The sequence below is a fragment of the Diuraphis noxia genome, unplaced genomic scaffold, assembly GCF_037042655.1.
Source record: "Diuraphis noxia isolate RWA-SAM2 unplaced genomic scaffold, SU_Dnox_SAM2 contig0005, whole genome shotgun sequence".
In the NCBI taxonomy this organism is placed as follows: domain Eukaryota; kingdom Metazoa; phylum Arthropoda; class Insecta; order Hemiptera; family Aphididae; genus Diuraphis; species Diuraphis noxia.
The window spans coordinates 22,870,486-22,888,859 of record NW_028301715.1 but is presented as its reverse complement, the minus strand read 5'-3'; the positions used below and the strand labels follow the sequence as shown (position 1 = coordinate 22,888,859).

At 36.8% G+C, this 18,374-nt stretch overlaps 1 protein-coding gene across 1 annotated transcript in view; it reads left to right on the top strand.

Moving 5' to 3' along the window:
- Positions 1-1,066: 1,066 nt before the first annotated feature.
- The window catches only part of LOC107164985 (protein tiptop-like), a 66,575-nt gene continuing 49,267 nt past the window's right edge, over positions 1,067-18,374 (top strand). The window contains exon 1 of the mRNA XM_015513033.2: positions 1,067-1,689. Within this exon, the coding sequence (XP_015368519.2) occupies positions 1,650-1,689 (40 nt within the window). The 5' untranslated portion in view covers positions 1,067-1,649. The remainder of the gene's footprint in view (positions 1,690-18,374) is intronic.

Here is an 18,374-nt window from a genome sequence, read left to right as displayed (position 1 = left end):
TATATATATTTTATAAGTAAATGGATTGATATATACTTCTGCTGCTGTGGCATGGATGAAGCAATGTGCGAAGCCATCAGCGCGTTTTTGTTTGTTCACGAGTCTAGCAGATATAGTATAGGTACATATAATATATTATATTATTAAATATATATAGAGTGTTATATGGTTTATACCTATCTATAAATATATATAGACACCAATTCGCAGTATGTGATGTGCAAGGCAGCGCTGTTTACTACATACAGTAGTTGCAACTACGTTCTCTGTCGTGTCATGTCCGCAAAAGTTGCGTACTTTGCCCAACTCTTGGAAATATCCGATATAGATAATGTGGTTATAGTACAAATGAATGATATCATGTCTACGAATAACATATAGTAACCAAACCAAATGACAGATGACGTATTATAATTATTATATAGCTGTGAACTCGATGCGTTTTAAAGAAAACTTAATTATTTACAAATCAGTGCATACCTAGTAAAAATAATAACGTGGTCGATGGTCGTGAAACCATACGGTTTTACAGGGTTAAATAACAGAAAGTTAAAAACAATAATATGTAATATAATAATTGTATGAATTAATATAGGATACAGCATACAGGTATTTAATATTATAGCATAAATACCTATGAGTGCTGATTATCCTAATTTTTATAATATAGACACGAAACCGGTAAAAAAAATCAAGCTAGTTAATTGAATTATATTAATAATTATTATTAATTATGATATCAACAATCATTTTATTATTATTTTGTTTGTTTAGCGTGCGGCAACGACGTGCACCCAAAAGATTTCCGCTCGGTATAACGCAGCGTCGTTTACCGCCGTCGTGGAGGAAAATCGGCAGCCGCCGGTCGAAAAAGTGATCCGGAGTGGTACTGGCTCCGGTCGGTGGCGGGCGGGGATGAATTATGTGCCCGTACCCTAGAGTGGGCGTCACGTATGCCGCCCAGACCACGCCCGGGCCGCCCGTGACGTCAGGGTCGGGCATGTTCGGCCACCGTCGGACCGCGCTCTCCGATCGGCGTTACTGCCGCCGTCGTCGGTCCGCGTTGTTGACACCCGTCAGTCAGTGATGGCCGTGTCCGCGTCCGTGGTCTTTGTGCTTTTAGAGGGTTCCGTCGTCACTAACGCCGCCGCAGCTACCGCCGCCGCCGACACCACCTCCGACACACACTGCACCGCTGTTGTTGTTGGTTGACGATTTTTAAATTGTTTCGCCAGTCGTCCATATAATATTACACACGTCTCACGAACGCGATCGCTAATTGTATAATATCGTACTCGTAGTCTACACTGTTTATTGTTGTAATTTTTTTTTAAATCATTATTCGCATTTGTAAGTCGATCGTTTCGTATGATAATAATATAGTGTTTGTTTTTCGAGACTGTTTACGCGCGAGTCTTTATTAAAAATATTGTTACGTCTACGAATTTTTTAATTTGTTTTAAGATTTTGATTCTCGCGAGACGAGTCATGTCTGACGATTATCAGTGCTGTTCGTGATTATTAGACGCGAATTTCCGTCTTCCGCGCGCTTTCGGAAGTTGCGTATCCCACGCTTCATCGTGTCTTACCTGGAGGAAGTATCCCACACGTCGCAAAAGCCACCAGACTTAAGTAACACCATCAAGATCATGACCAGAAGGAAGCAACACTGCCCCAAAAGGATGAAATGTGAGTAAAAAAATCACCATTTTTTTTTACTTTGGTAATATACAATTATCATTTTTCGTTACCTCCTTATGTTTTTACTTAAAAGATCGAAAATTACTTGTCTAAAGAAAAAATAGGAAGATTGCATAGGTTCCTAAAATTAACGGGATGCACCATACCAATTTTTTTAAAAATTTTTTTGCAAACTGTTCGCAGAATCTGTGGCTATTGCATATAACACTTCAAATCGTATTTATAAATTAGATAAATACTTAATTAATGATAATAACAAAATTATTTGGTTAAAATAAATAATAAATTTACCGTGGGGTAGATTTTTTACTCTTCTCCAGATAAACCTTAAGGTCATATTACGAGCGTTATCGTAAAATATAGGTGACTTTTATAGGTCCTTACAAGCTGCAGGTATTGTTTGCATACGGTATAAGCAGTAAATATACTGTACCTATATATAATTTATGATTATGATATGAGAGATTATTCCTCAAAGGTCGCCGCTATAATAATATAAGGACACCCAATGTTCGTCTAAATGTAGGTGCGTATCTTCAAATATATATAGACGCGATTTTTTTTTTTGTGCGATCCATGGTGGTTGAATATTATGCAGTTGTTCGTCGTTGTATATATAATGACGTTTCGACCTCTGGACGCTATATTATATCTAAGTACATTATTCTTCGTGGACGATGACGAGAGATCGGTTCCTATTGCAATTCCACCTGGTGCACTATCTATATAGGACGTACCCTCTCGGTGTTATTCGGGTTTATGTTGGTGTACTATATATTATATAATATGGGTATATATTTTAAGGAAACCATATAATAGTTTAAGAAGGCGTCGTAAATTTTGGGCACAGGTTGTTGTACACATCACACACACATAAATATTATATATATTTATATCGATACGCGCAATGACTTGCAGGGACCGTGGTGGCGGCGGCGTCGCGTTATTAATGATGACCGCGACCATGTTTAACACTTTTTCCCCGTAAACACGCACGTTTTTCGGCGCCTCCTTTTGATCTCTCATTTTCGTCCCCTCCTTCAGGTGAGAAATACAAAACGCATTCTTCTTAGGACTACTTATATAATAGTCGTTATACAACAACACACGTTCGCCGATATTACTATACGCGATAATACGTCCACGACTTATTATTATAATATTTTATTATAAATATTCGGGTGTTCGTATAGTGTATATAGTATTGGTAGGTAGGTGCCTATATTAAAGTGTATTATAGTATGCATTATATAGTATATTTTCATGTATGAGATTTTGTGGTGGGACCTGTTGATGGGTGAGCCGGTGTTTTGCAGCCGGCAGCGTGTTTCGGCGGGTCCGCCGCCAGCTATACCGCTGGGGAAGACTGCCGTGCAGGCGGCAGCAACAGACCGGCGTCGCGGGCAGAGCAGGGCGCGCGCGAGGGGCGAAACGCCACCACCGCTTTCGACGCCGCGTGTGCGGCTAGCCGGGGGTAAAGCGCATCTCTCTCCTTGTCACTGATAAATGAAAGAGCACGCCACAATATATTTATATATACGTATACACCACTCTCGTACACGTATATTATATATATATATATACATTATATATAATGCGCGTATATAAACACGATGAAGCTTGATTATTGCTCCTTTCCGGGTGCCTAAATCAACAAGTGTGCGCGTAACTTGTATATAATAATATACGAGTATCATTTTTTTTTTGGTTTGATTTATACGCGTGCGAGTAGTTCGTTTTACTGGTTTGTTGTTTAAAAATTTTTTGACACTGGAGGATGAGATTGGTTGCGTCGAGAATGTGACACGAAATTCAATCGTGGGCTAAAGGTTGAAAAAAGAGAAATAAACAGTATAGGTAGTAGTAGCACGTCCAAAAGTGTGTGTGAAAAGTGTTTAGAGCGGCGAATTGAACGTGAAGCACGTGTGCCATTTATCAGCCATTTGACGTTGTCGTCGTCGCCAATGTCACCCTTTTCTTAGCTATATCTGCATCTACCTATAGAATTGGTATACGTTTTTTAATGCCGAAAAACTGCGCGCCTAACATTGACTCTGCGAAGATTTATGGAACTATGAAAGTTTATTTGAATGCCGTCGCACTCACTCACGTTCAGGCGTGACGATCGCGTACGAAATTCGTAAGTACTGCGGAAGCGCACTCTGCGACCCCCTCCCACTGCATTACATGATATTTAAGTACATACTTGTGATATTAGGTGTGTCTGTGCGTGCAAATAAAATATTATATTGCAATATTTATTACTTGTGATGTATACTTCGCGCACGTATATCTGAATAATACCTATTGGTTTTTCAATAAATAATTAATCACTTGTGTGTATAAAATTAGAAAATCCGTTATGAAAGTCAATTATACTTATTATACTTAATACCTATTAATATCTGCTCATTTTTAATTTTTGACTTTTGAATCTAGTGCGTTTCGTTGTTTTTTGTTTTATGATACGTCCTAATAAAATATTAGTGTGCCGTTGTGACGACTTGCCACGGAAATTACATCATTTCACGTTACATTTAAATTTAATCTCGAAGTGTGTAGATAGGTTATTGGACTTATTCCAAAATTGTTTTTATTTTTTAGAAATAAAGTAAATGTTACTGTACAGAAATGCATAAAAAATGTATGGTCTGCACACAGACAAAAATTGTAGTTACTCTAATTTAGAACAATTTTAAATTTTAAATGTTATATTGTGTACAATATTTTGGGGCCAAGGAATTTTCTCATAAATTGTAAATGTCGAATTTCAATCATATAGTATATAATATTTGTGTAGACTTAAGTACAATGTACAAACCACGTCAGTTTAAAAATGCCGTTGTTGTAAGAAAAATAGTAATTATATAGTAGCTATTGTAAAATGGTGATTATATCTTTAAATTTTATTTCATGAATAATTAATTTCTAATTTAAACCTATAAGTATTAAGTACAATTTGATGTTCTAATAGTCTAGTCGTAAATGTTGTATAGGACTCATATTTAAGTAAATTTCGTATACAAACGTTAATAATTGTTGTTCAGCGGTAATTGAAATTGTGTATAGTAGGCCACATGGGTGTAGATGGCGCATTTGTTTATTTAAATTGTTTTTAGCCCACAGTTTGTCTTTTATTATTACCTGCACTCTTGGTTTGGTTTGCTGCACCTTTCTGTCGCTTATTATCAGTTCTATAATGTTTATAGTCTATACTTAGTCCTTGTATAGTTATACTTAATACTTATATTATAAACCAATGCGACTTGATAATCCGTTATATTGGTAATTTAATTTAATTTCGTTTTATTATTATATCGATATTTGACATTTAATACATATTATAAATTATTTAATTAAACCTTCATATTAAACTGAAATTATTTTATATATACATCAATTATTAATGATAAGTTATTCCGTCCACAATATGAAATATCTTGATAAGATAAACCTTGCTCACACATATGTATAGATTTTCTATTTTAATTCTCTCAATCCCCGTATTACGTCCAATTATAATAATAATATTTCCAGTGAAAATAATTTAATAAAATTTAATCTAATATTTAAATTATCTTTATGGTTGAATTTGTTCATTCATAGTAAAAGATTAATGATACTTGAATTTTTTTTTCTATATATAAAGCAACTCAATGATATTGGTATTTGATATTAAAAAAATTTATTAAAATTTTTTAAAATTAATTTCAACCGATAACAATTTTTTGTTATGTGTGATAATAAGGTGGACAGAACACAGGTATTCGTTAAACGCGTTAATCATTGCACAACATTTTCCGATCAGTTGAATATCTTTAAAAGATGTTAGTGAATATGTCTTTTATTAACATGAATAATAACAATTTCTAATTAAATGTGATTTATTTAATAATCACGTCATTTGTATAATATATAGAGCGACGTGTATATTTTAATGACATCGGATATACGACACGATTAATAACAATATTATTATACACACATATTATGTAATATAATATATTAGGTACAAAAATCGGCAAATGATGTAGTTTGGTTATCAAATATTTATTCATATCGCCGTGATACAATATGTCCGTTGATGATGCATTTCAAAAATATAATATTTAACGTTATGGAAAAAACACTAGAAATATCTAAGAAAACGGTGGTTTAAATTAACGGACGATTTGACACATATACTTAATATATATATATATAATATACATCGTATGTACTGTGTATTTTATGTTAACGACTATACCTATTACTATGCAATGACGGTGACAGGGTGAGAGGACGCGCTTACTTGTGTATTAATATACATAATAAAATGGGTATAGATTAAGCGGTATAATAAAATAATAGACCTCGGTGCAGGTATTTATAGCGGGAACTCGATGATAACGATAAGTACACATGTGTATATAGGTACTACATATTATATTGTTTTGTTGTCTGCAGTGCAGTGTTCGCTGCTGTCGCGACCAAGGGTTGTAACTGGGCGAGTAAATACTATATATATATAATTTGTGTGCCATGCCTGGAGACGATGTTTTCCCATATGACAGTTTAGACTAAAAAGGAACGCGACATTGATTGACAGCGATTTATATATAATACGAAAGCGCCGTCAGTGACACACGTACCTACATATTATGTTCGTCTCACTCCAACACGCCAACCCTGGTATCGTTTTGTCTCTCACCTTTTGTGCGTGCGAGTGCGCGTGCTCCGGTCTCACTGCGTATGATTGATGCGTTACCTTACCTTGTACGCACACAGATTAGATAGGAGAGACCGCCGCCGAGCATTATTACTATTATTATTATTATTATTATATTATTATTATTGTGTGTCACACGAACGTCTCTTTTAGACGTAATGATTTTGACATGTCTACCAACGACAGAGGGGACACGTTAACTGCACACATATAATATGTCTGCCTACCTATCTACTTCATATTGTACGGGAAGAGAGAGTGGGCAGACACGGTCGATCAAAACTCGATTACACTCGTGGCAGCGCGTATACTTAAATACGAGTGTACCTTATTTACACATATATATATTTACGCACTCGGGGAGAACTGGGAATTAATAAACGGTTTTATTTTTTCGTTTCTATTTATCCTGCGCTATTTGTTTTTTTGTCTTTGATGATAAATCGCATTTGCGCCGGATTCACATTTTACACTGGTCAGCGATGATCAAAAAACAAAAAAGAGTTATACAATTTACTTTAGCGCAGCAACATTGTCGTTAGGCGTTAGGCCTAACGGCGTATGCAGTGGACGTACCTACCTATTATACGTGGCTTTACCGCCGTGCGCCGATGCCAGATTGTTTATGTAATTTATTATTACGGTATATTATATTTTGTAACCGTTTATAACCGTGTTTGATAAAAGTATTTACTATTTACCTAATCGATTTGACCAATGACCACCACAACTAAATAATTCACATGAATAATTTTATGAATTGTTTAAATCGGGGAGTTATTGGGTTCATTTTTAATTTTTATTAATTTTTCTGCGTTCGATGCAGACGATAACAAACCAATATACCTGCATAAGCAAGCCGAGTTCTTTTTTAATCTAATTTCCTATTTCTTACGCGATACAGCGTCTCTGATGAAGACTATCATACCGCATGAACAATATTGTATAATATAATAATGATTACTATTTTTTATACTATTGCAAAAATTGAAAAGAGATGGATCATCAAATTTTATACAATTATAGTAGTACCATGATAACGATTAATATACATCACGTGATATAAAAATTTCGATCCACGCTATTAATTATTACGATAGGTGCAATTGTGTAGTGTGAATGATATTGGTACTTGTCTCAGGATAGACTAGTGCTGTGCCTGTTTACGTCGTCAAATATATAGTAGTATAATAATATTGTATCATGTTGTACCGGACACATCATGAGATGACACGTTGGTCGTCGGTTAGTTATAATGTAGACATTTTATACTACATTATTGCAATCATATCTTTGTGCGTTTTACACATCAATCATTTCGGACTTAATATGTACCTATCCGGCGCGCGCTGTAGTAATGTATATTTCGTGTGCGTCTACTTCATATTATATTGGGATATATTATTATTGTAATGCCAACGCGGCTATTAATAACCACATCTGTTAAATATTTACACTTTTGACACAAATTTTTTGTCACGCAATCGAAAATCGAAAATAAAATACAACATAAATAATGATTTTAACGTATATAAACGCACGAAATTTGTTCCGTTTCGTGTCTGACAAGTGCCTATAACCATATAATTCAAATATAATTGTGTATATTAAACTCGGTGTGGTGACAATATACTTAAGACTTTATATTTAATCATGACAGGAAGGGTGGTGTGTTGAGCGGGTGCTACGTTAGATTCCTCTGGGAGTTTTAGTCGGGTACCTCCGGCGCTCCGCCAGTGTTCCATTCACAGGACTGCGGTTCGCGTACACTACTATTATACACGTAAACACACCGGCTCCCGCAACAACATCCTCCACCGATACCACCGCCACCCTCTACGCTGGGGCATTTATATTCACGTGGCCGCGTGTTCCATTCAAAATGTTCTCCTCCCTCGGCATTCGTGCAACAAGCGCACGAAACTCGGTCAAGAGTTATTTTGATAAAAAAAAAACAAACAACAATGATTTAATATTGATAATCACCCAAATTCAGAACAATCGATTGTATTGTTATGTCATCATCATTATTATTATTTTTTTTAGATCTTCTTTTCAATCCCTTCTTGGAAAACGCTTACGTATTTATTGGTTAGTTACATCATACTATTTTAATATAACACCGTACCAATTATTCCTATTTCCTATACTTATTAACGTATTTATATGGCTTTCCGATAACGTGATAACGATATCACAGCCAAAAATACAATATAATATTAAATATTATATTATGCATAACCGTTGGCCTAATTTCTGGAAGACCAGTTTTTAAAGGAAATAACTAAATAATAATGAACATATAACATTGCTCCATCAATAGAGAAATAAACAAATATAAAAGTATCGGTACTGGAAGACACGCTTATAATATTATAAATTATAATATTTTATACGCGTAATACGTTTTACCTACCTATTATATATTATATACTTTATTACGAATTTTCGGGCGGACACACCGCAGTAACTATACGTCAATCACGTTTTTTCTTTGTTTGTTATTTATTTTGTTTCTTAGAAATTAAATAACAGCCTCGGGATTCAATCTTTTACGCATTACACCATTACACACACTTTTTAATAAATCACATCATATTTATTCATATTATTCCAGTGAACCGATGTGTTACATACCTATGCGGCGTATGTATATTATTTATTATTATTATGGCGCGTGTACAATATACCTACAATATACATACATAATATAATATACAGTCAACCGAACGATCACTGGCTTTCGAAAACCATTCGGAAGAGACTTTTTTCTCTCTTTCTATATTTCGTCTTCGACGTCGACGCCTCCTCCTGGTGTTGGCTCGCATCAATTCTCGAGCGACTTCTATAAATCATTCGTCGCACGCTCGGTCGCTCGCACACATAAAAAGAGACTCACGCGCCGCTGCAAAGGACGCTGAAAAAATATGGGCCTTTCGTTCGCTTTTTTTTCCGCCTATTCCTCGTGCATCGCGCGCCACACACCTTTGCCGTCACTTTGTTTATTTTATCATCAACACAAATATTGCGAATACGTCCTCCGTGCGTCTCTCCGACTTCCATCATTTATACAGGTGTCAAAATAAAAAGTAGAATTGGAAGAAAAAGGAAATAATATATATCTTACTATCTTAGGTGTACAATGTCACGCGCGCCGCACATACACATACACACACGCGGCATGGCAGTTATTTTTTCAGCTGAACGTGCGTCTGCTGCCCCCTCGTCAATGCTTGCCGCCATAATAATCAAACTGGCTATGTAGTTTTGTTGGTAGTTAATACATAATATAGTCGTCGATGCTTACATACTCGAAATAATCAGTAGTATAAACGAATAACGGTTATAACAATTATTTATGTGTTTGGACCTCAGTACGTCGCGTAGGTACTTAATCATTTTTTTCCAAATTGTTTCCTAAAAAGATTACGTAACTTACTTATGGTTTTATTTTTACTACTATTTCGTTCGTAGTGTCGCGTTATGCTATAAAATTATACGTATAAATTAATTCCGACTACTGGTGCATAATTTTATTATAATATATACACACATGTAACTTGTACATAGATATTTAGATGTGTTTTAATATGGGTACGCGTGTATCCTACTGCCGCAGTTCCTTTCCATTCTTGGCGTGGCGGTGTGCGGGGAGGGAAGCAGTTGTCGCGGCAAATGTAAATAATCCGTTCAAATTAACAGTCGATTGAATTAATTAGAGAAACAAGTTTTCTCTTTTCGTTTCATATTATTACTAATATTATTATAAGCAACATATAAGCGTGTAGCCGTAAGTCAATGGGCCAGTATGGGCAAAGTTTTAATTAGGCTTCCGTTATATATGAAATGTGAGCTAAAATTTTGATGAAAGGGTCAGATTATATACTGTTTTTTAAGCAACGATTTCGAAAAGCTTATAGAATATTCGTCAGTCGTTGAACTTTCTACGACATTTTCACAGTTGTAATTATTTTTTAAACGGTGATAAATGCATGATTCATCGAAAACTTATCATATACATATAATACACACTGACATTGGAATGTAGTCTTATAGTTTCGAATTAGGAATATAAAAAATGTAGTTTCGCGCCCATACTCAGGTCACCACTTGTATAGCATTGGTTTACCGGTGTGCATTTTATCTCCATTGCACATGGATCAATTGATTAGCCTGCAGTATGTCAGTAATCTAGCTATGATGTACATAATATGTGTTCCCTTCATGTGCAGGTGTCTCGTCATCGCGCAATTACAATTGTAAAGTAATAATTATTATATTTATCCCAGCCGCTGCAGCAGCCGCCGCATGACTTGTTTGCTTAGCAAAATAGTAATCATAAAAAAAACTGTTTCACGTATACCCTCCACTGTAACATAATAATACATGGCTTGTATGTACATCTGATATAATATACCTATCTACCGAGAAACGGTACTTTGTAGAAAAAAAAACCGCTGTCAATCCAAAACTAATACAATATATAATATATATAATATATGATAGTTATACCGGTAATGAAAACGTTGTGGTGCGGGGTGCATGCTTTTAAAATACGTGTCCTGAGCGCCGGATTGAACGTTGTGTCTCCGATGGGAGACAGATGTTATCCGGACGGATGGGCACACACACTGCAACACGGCTATTATATACATATTTATCATTTATGATATCCTAGTAGATCGCACCAGATCTCTATTTTCGTTGTCATTAGACAATGGATCCTACTCGTCAAACGTACTGAGGACCGTTTTTTCTCTATATATATGCGTTTTACTCACTATACGGGGGTTGGGTGTGTGTGTGTGTATGTGTGTGTGTGTGTGTGTGTGTGTGTGTGTGTGTGTGTGTGTGTGTGTGTGAGTATTGGTGGTTTTTTTGTCCATCTCCTTTAGGTCTCTACGTGCGGTCGCAGTTGTGTTACATGTTTATGTCGACATTCGATTATATCGATGCCTCTTAGAACTTACAGTTAAAAAATCCATTTTATTCACAATTTATTCTCATATACCTATAACTAATACTCATTATATTTCATAACATATCATTTGATACTGCACATACCTATATGCATGTGATATAACTATATAGCACATAATATGTTGAAATATGTTTTAGAATATTATTATTGTTATATTTTAGGAGCTCCTCTTTTCAATTTTCCTTTGAATACGTTGCCGATGTGCAATAAATTTGTTTTTAAAATGTTCAGCAAATAACTCGACTTGTAATGTAACGGCGGTAATATAAATCATGCGTGCGCCATGTATATCGACTACACGCCCGTTACTTGTTATCTAGCCCGATATAATACACACACACACAGACTTACATAATATATAATCTGATACTCACATAATGCTATAATAGCCATGTCTGTATACAAGTGAATGTGTATTATGAAAATAATATAGTTTCCCGAAGATGATTTGTACTGTGATCGAACGATAGTAGAACAACGACGATATAGTAATAATAAGACGAATATAATAGGATAACATAAGGAAATAACAATAATAAAATATTATTACTGTATAATTAAATGGCAACCTCTAGCGCGGGACGCTCTATACATCGGAAACCTAGGGCGTGCAGTGGCGACTACAAAAATGGGCTATTTTTATTAATATTTTTACGAGACCTCGTTCTATACACGCGCACAGTATTATTATTATTATTTTATTTTTAGGCTGAACCATTGCCACTGTAACCTATATAATAATAATTCTATAATATATATATATATATATATAATGAAAATAATAATATAGTATAGTGTATTATAGGCACACTGTATATACCTTTAGGTATTTAGCCGCGTACCCACGCAGAACGAGTGTATGAACGTATTATAACATAAGATATTTTTCCGATCGTTTTCCGAAATCGACGTTGATGATACATTATGTCGATATAATATAATAGGTACTTACACCCAAACATATAATGTATAATACGTGTAGTCGGGGACGTCGTCATTATTTTGTAGGTGTGTGCTGTGTATTTTATTGTCTCCGGCCAGTTTTTGCCGCCAGAAGAAAACGGAAAAAAAAAGAATTTCAACCCGATGTTTACTGGCCCGATTTTTATTGCTTTAAATAATAGACCGTGGCGCCTGCGCGAGACCGCCACCGCCGTAATTGTAATTTCGTCTATATACGCATATTCCTACCTCTCTACTAGTTATAGCCTTATAGGTACTACACCTAGTAGGTAGGTATTACATTTACCAACCTTTAATAATAATAGTATGACTATGATGATGATCATCATCATTGACGACGACAACGATAATAATATGACCTTTCTCGTCGTTAGACATTCGGCTCAATATGACTACGCGTTTATAATAATATTTAACGTGGGTTATTCGTCGCCGTCTTTGACTACACCGAAATAGGATTACGGCTCGATACTGTTATAAGAATTTAGCTTGATTTAAGTTATTTTTTCGAATAATTTACCCGATTACTGTGTAATTTATTATCTTCGACGGCAATGGACCACGACAGCGGCACAGCATATAATATCTGTATGAAGAGCGCCCACACGACCCACACACGCAAATCTGATTTCGATATGTGGTTTTTTAAACATTATTTATTTATACGTTTATGCTTGGAGTGGTAATTTACGGGGGCGTGTCGCCGATATCATTCGACAATTTTACGTCGAAACCCCATTAAAATTGATGTTTGTCACTCACACACATACCATGTAAAAATGTGTTACAGGTGTTTTACATTTTTCTATATTTGTCGCTGAGCGCGTTGTGTAATGCATTCGCGCTGTATACACATATTACATAATTATTATAATACTGTAAAATGTACATTTTAATATTATATATTGCTGCTTTGGTAGAATGAAATATTATAAATCATTTTAATATACTGTGTAAATAGTGGTTTGACATGGCAGACATTTCCAATAAAACGCGATTTCAGTGCCCGTCGAATATATTTAATGCCTATCCGTGATATTACGTATGGAATAAGTACAGGTATGTACACTGCTTGGACCAACATAATTTTATTTATCGGCTCAATCGTTTGCACAATAATAATTACTATTATAGTATCCACGTGTGGGTTACGTATATATACGCTTACACCTGTCATAGCCGTCGTGCGGTGCCTCGCTTGTCTCTTACCTCTCTTTTGTCACCTCATCTATAGACTATAATATTATTATTATTATTATTTTAGTAAGCCGCCGGAGTGGTTTTTATTATCATTATTATATGATTGTGTTTGTCCGTAGATTCTAAAACAATATGTAGGTAATAATAATAATGTGATGTCGTGCTATGGTTTAATTTATGTGCGCTTTTACGTGGACTCCCGAACTCCAGTTAGAGGTCGACGTTTGTTTTACACACGCATGCGTGTTAATATTATTTCTATGGATTTAGACCTACTGCAGGTTTTTTTCGTATGCACAGACCGTCACGTCGTCTCTATACCAGGTTTTTTTGTCCGTTTCCTTATTTAAATAAATAATATTATTGTTTCATGTCCAAAGAGAGTCGCGCGCGAGCCGGTGGATCACGATATCCGCCTCCGCCTCGAAGGGGATTGACATACAGAACAATGGAGACCTATAAGACACAAGCACAATGTCAACGTATACGTGTTTGTGTGTTATACGGTGTCGTTTCTTCGGCAAAGATTTCGATAATCTGTCAAAAAAATCTTGACCGAGGCACCAAAACTGGTTTCGTTTTTCGCCTCCGTTGAACGCGCCTTGACGACGAATATATTAATTTTTATTCGGGAAAACGTCCTTCGTCGCTGTGGCATGAAATGCGCGACTCGTGCATGCCATTTTCTATATCGTCGCGTAAACAAAATACAATATACCAAAATATTTCCTCGTTTGTTGTAGAATCTAAAACCAATGTACTCGGAATAGGCTCCTTCTTTTTTGAGGGTCGATTTTTATTCGGTGACGGTTGAATGAAAAATCCATTTAAGTACCTATTATAGACAATATAATAAAATAATTTATGATAACGTTTGACTGTGTAATTTATATTTTATTTTACCCGTTAACGTGGTTTTCATTTCGTCTTGATTGGGAGAGCACTGAGTACACAGTTTTATATGATTCACTAGTTTGATATTATACGTGTACGGGCGACGTCGAACAATCATAGTATGATATCGACTGCCGGACGTTCACTGATCAATAATAATATACATGTATTTTTTGAACCAGACTTTGGTGGTCTCTGAAATTGCTGTAAAAAGGTTAGGTTATTCGTATATACTGAAAATGACAGGCCTATAGTTAAGGCGGGCAGCAGAAACCGCGAGAGGTGGTTTTATAGAGATTTATTTTTTCGACAGTCGGTCCTCTGTTTTTTATCAACTAATAAAGTATTGTGTATACACAAATTATTATCGGCGGTGAATGGGTTCGTCAGCGTGTTTGCAGTCAGTTTGTAGAGTATTTTATTACCACCGTACTGTTCGAACACATGCGCCTAAATACTATATTATATTATATAACATTATTACGTGCCCTATACTATATGGTCAAACAATTGGTAAACGAAAAAGAATCTGTGTATATATATTTATATAAACCGCGGAGAGAGTTGTAAAAATAAATAAAAATACGAATCGTCTTAAAAAGTCGATGCGGAAATTCGTTGGAAATAATACGGGCGGAGAGCAGGTCGAAGATTGCGTCAGTCGCCACCGCCACCGCACGTATTAGAAATGTATATATATATATATATATATATATATATATAACTTATATATATTTACCCTATATGAGTGTATAGTAATATAAACGAACGTAACGCGTTTTTATATTTTTCTCGGCCTTTACGAGAGGTGAAGGATGAAGGATATATATTCGTACCCTCCGGTCGTTGTTTTCGTCTAGTGGTTGGTAGGGGGGATAGGAAAAAGGGGGAATGCCCTGAGGACCTGGTGCGCTGGGTCCACGTAAACAGACATTTCGCACGGCTACTGCCAAGTGATAGACATGGATGGATGCCCCTCAAGAGAAATAAATAACAACGAGGCCGACACACTCACACTCTCGCGCACGATTTTCAATCTAATTCCGTTCGATCGCTCTCCGTGGCGGAGCACACTCGCCTGGTCTTCGTTCGTTCGTCCGTCCATCGCCCTCGGCACCACCACCACTGCTCGTTTCCGTCCCTCTGACCTTTTTATCACCGTGCCCAGCCAACCCTTGACCGATCGCCTTACCTACATAACGAAATCACCTGCAGCAGAAGCTAAAAAATTGTATACACACACCTAAATATATACCTCCTACTGACTGCATCATGGCCGTCGCCACCGCTGCCACCCCTGGAAAGTTTTATCCGGCTTCGGTGCCGGGTTTCGTCGGTTTTGTCTTTTTTTTTTGGCCCTGTAATTACTTGCTTTGGAGACGGGATATAGGTACCTAATATGATTTTATCATGACGGTTTCCTCTTTCTCCGCGTTGATGGATCGTATCGTAAGTCTGTGTGCGTGTGTGTGGTGTAATTCTTATGGGTTTTTGTCGATTACATATTATATTTATATACCTGTTGCGGTCAAGAGAGCAAAAACCTGTTTTCACGTGTTCGTGTTTGTCGTTGTTGTCGTCCGGAGTGACGTGCTTCCCCAACCGAGTGACGAGACAGTGTTCGCCAAGGCAAGGCTAATTTAATATTATATCATAGTGTATACACCTACCCACCATTACATATATGCGTAATAATAATAATATATATTATTTTTTTTTTCGGTTTTGAAATTAAATCCGTTACTAACGTTTCATGTGGAAAGTCTGACGTCGCCTGTCACTCCTTGTCACGTCCGCCTATGTAGTATGTACGTACAACATATACATGTACCTATATATACGAGTCCTACGAAATTTTAATTCGGGATTGGGTTACTTTATTACTTGCCGCCGCACCACAGTTCGCTTGTCGCGTACGATTTTAGTGCCGGCCGAGTGATTTTATATTATACAGGCGCGTCGTGTTTGCTTGTTTGTGCGTTTTCGTTAACGTATATAGTACGTTAATACAACATCCACTGTTATAGTAGGTATATTACAGACATAGTACTATATATTCGATGTATTGTAATATTGTACTTATAGGCCTTATAACTGTTACACACCGGACGTTCGATGCAAAAAAAAAAAAAAAAAAAATAAGAAAATTCTATTGATTGTTGCGCATTTTTTGACCGCATCTAATCCGAATCATTTTCGGATCCCATCGCCGCGCTTCGATTTACCTACAGCGTTGACGCACCGGCAGGGTGTCGTCCGAGTGTATGCAGTATATGACGGGTGGGTCGTTGCGTCATATTATCCCCAAAACGATTATAAAATACCTATAATAATATTATATTGATGCACGACTGCTCGTCCCACCCATACAATAGTATAATATGTACACCAAAACGTAAATAATGATTTACGGTGCAGGGACAGTAGCAGGCCGAAATGTCGAAAACCCCATGAGGAGGACCTTCGGATTCCAGCGAACGCTGCGGGAATTCTTGGTTGCGCGTTCGTGTGTCCGGAATGGTCGTCACGGATTACGCAATTATTCATCGTGACGGATTCTGTTCGATGCGTTGTTGTTCGCGACGGATGCCGTACACAGCATAATATTATATACCGCGTAGTACATATTAATATATATAAACTGTATAATTTATAGGAGACTGAGATCATATTCCTTTCTTTCTCGAAACAGTTTTAATTTTAGACACTATACGGACTGCCGCGATGCGTCGATCGGCCAAAACGACTCGGCGTCTAGCGTGTGTACGCATGCGATATTATAATTAATTATTATTGCACGACGAGATTTGAGGTCTGCGGCAGACGCGTTGACGGACGCGATCCATTGGTCCGTCAAGACACTGTGGTCGTTAAAGTGTGCGAAAAGAGATTGGCGATCGTCGTCGGACCGGTGGCCAAAAATGGGTACCTAAGCGAGATAGCAATATTATTATTATATTAAAAATCTCTTCGTGGGACGAGTGAAAATCGCATTAAATAATGATATTATAATAATCAAGACGTGTAGGTATAATAGTATATTATAATATGATATCGTAAAACCGACGTAGTTGTGTAGTGTATATTATAATTTACAACTGCAACGCTTGAGTGGCGGTGAAGAATTTGAATACCGCGCTAGTGACGTGGCGGTGAAGGAGTAGTGTAATACCACTGGTCGGGGATTTGACGATGGTCGGGTGGAGAGTGTAGAGGGACATGTGCAGCACGAGACTTGACACATTGATGCATGGCGCTGCCGCCGCTCGTGAAGGAAAGGACGACGACGCTGAAGAGTTTATCTGTAGTACGAGCGACTGATGGATTTATTGGTCCGGCCTCTGGCGTGTCTTTTTATACGACACACACACACACGAACACACATATGCTAAAAGCGAACAGAGGCGCATCTACACCGGACGTGTTTCGAATGCACAACGTTACGATATTATGGTCGCGTGCGTGTATATAATACCTCCTAATAATATTATTATTATATTTGATACGATATGTCGATATCGCCGTCTACAAAATATAATATCTCCCGCTTTTCCTATACACATTTGTGTTATATTATGTTACACGTCGTCGTCGTCAAGTGTCCCGACAGTGATGCAATATAAGAGAACACATACCTATAGCTATGGCTCGTCTTTACGGTTAGGGTGTATGCACCATGTTTGACGCGAAATTGTCATCGGCGCCGCTGCAGATTGCGAACGGATGATTTTTCATTTATGACGAGGGCCGCTGCGATTTGCATAATATTTTTTCTGTGCATCAACGCGAAGACTGTTTCGTCATCACAGAAACTACGGAATATTCTGTCCTCATAGAATACCTGCGCGCAGTGTGTGTGAAGGAGGATAACGCGTTCCCCTCGCCCAACCACCACCAACAACACCACCGTTGCAGCAGCAGCCGTGT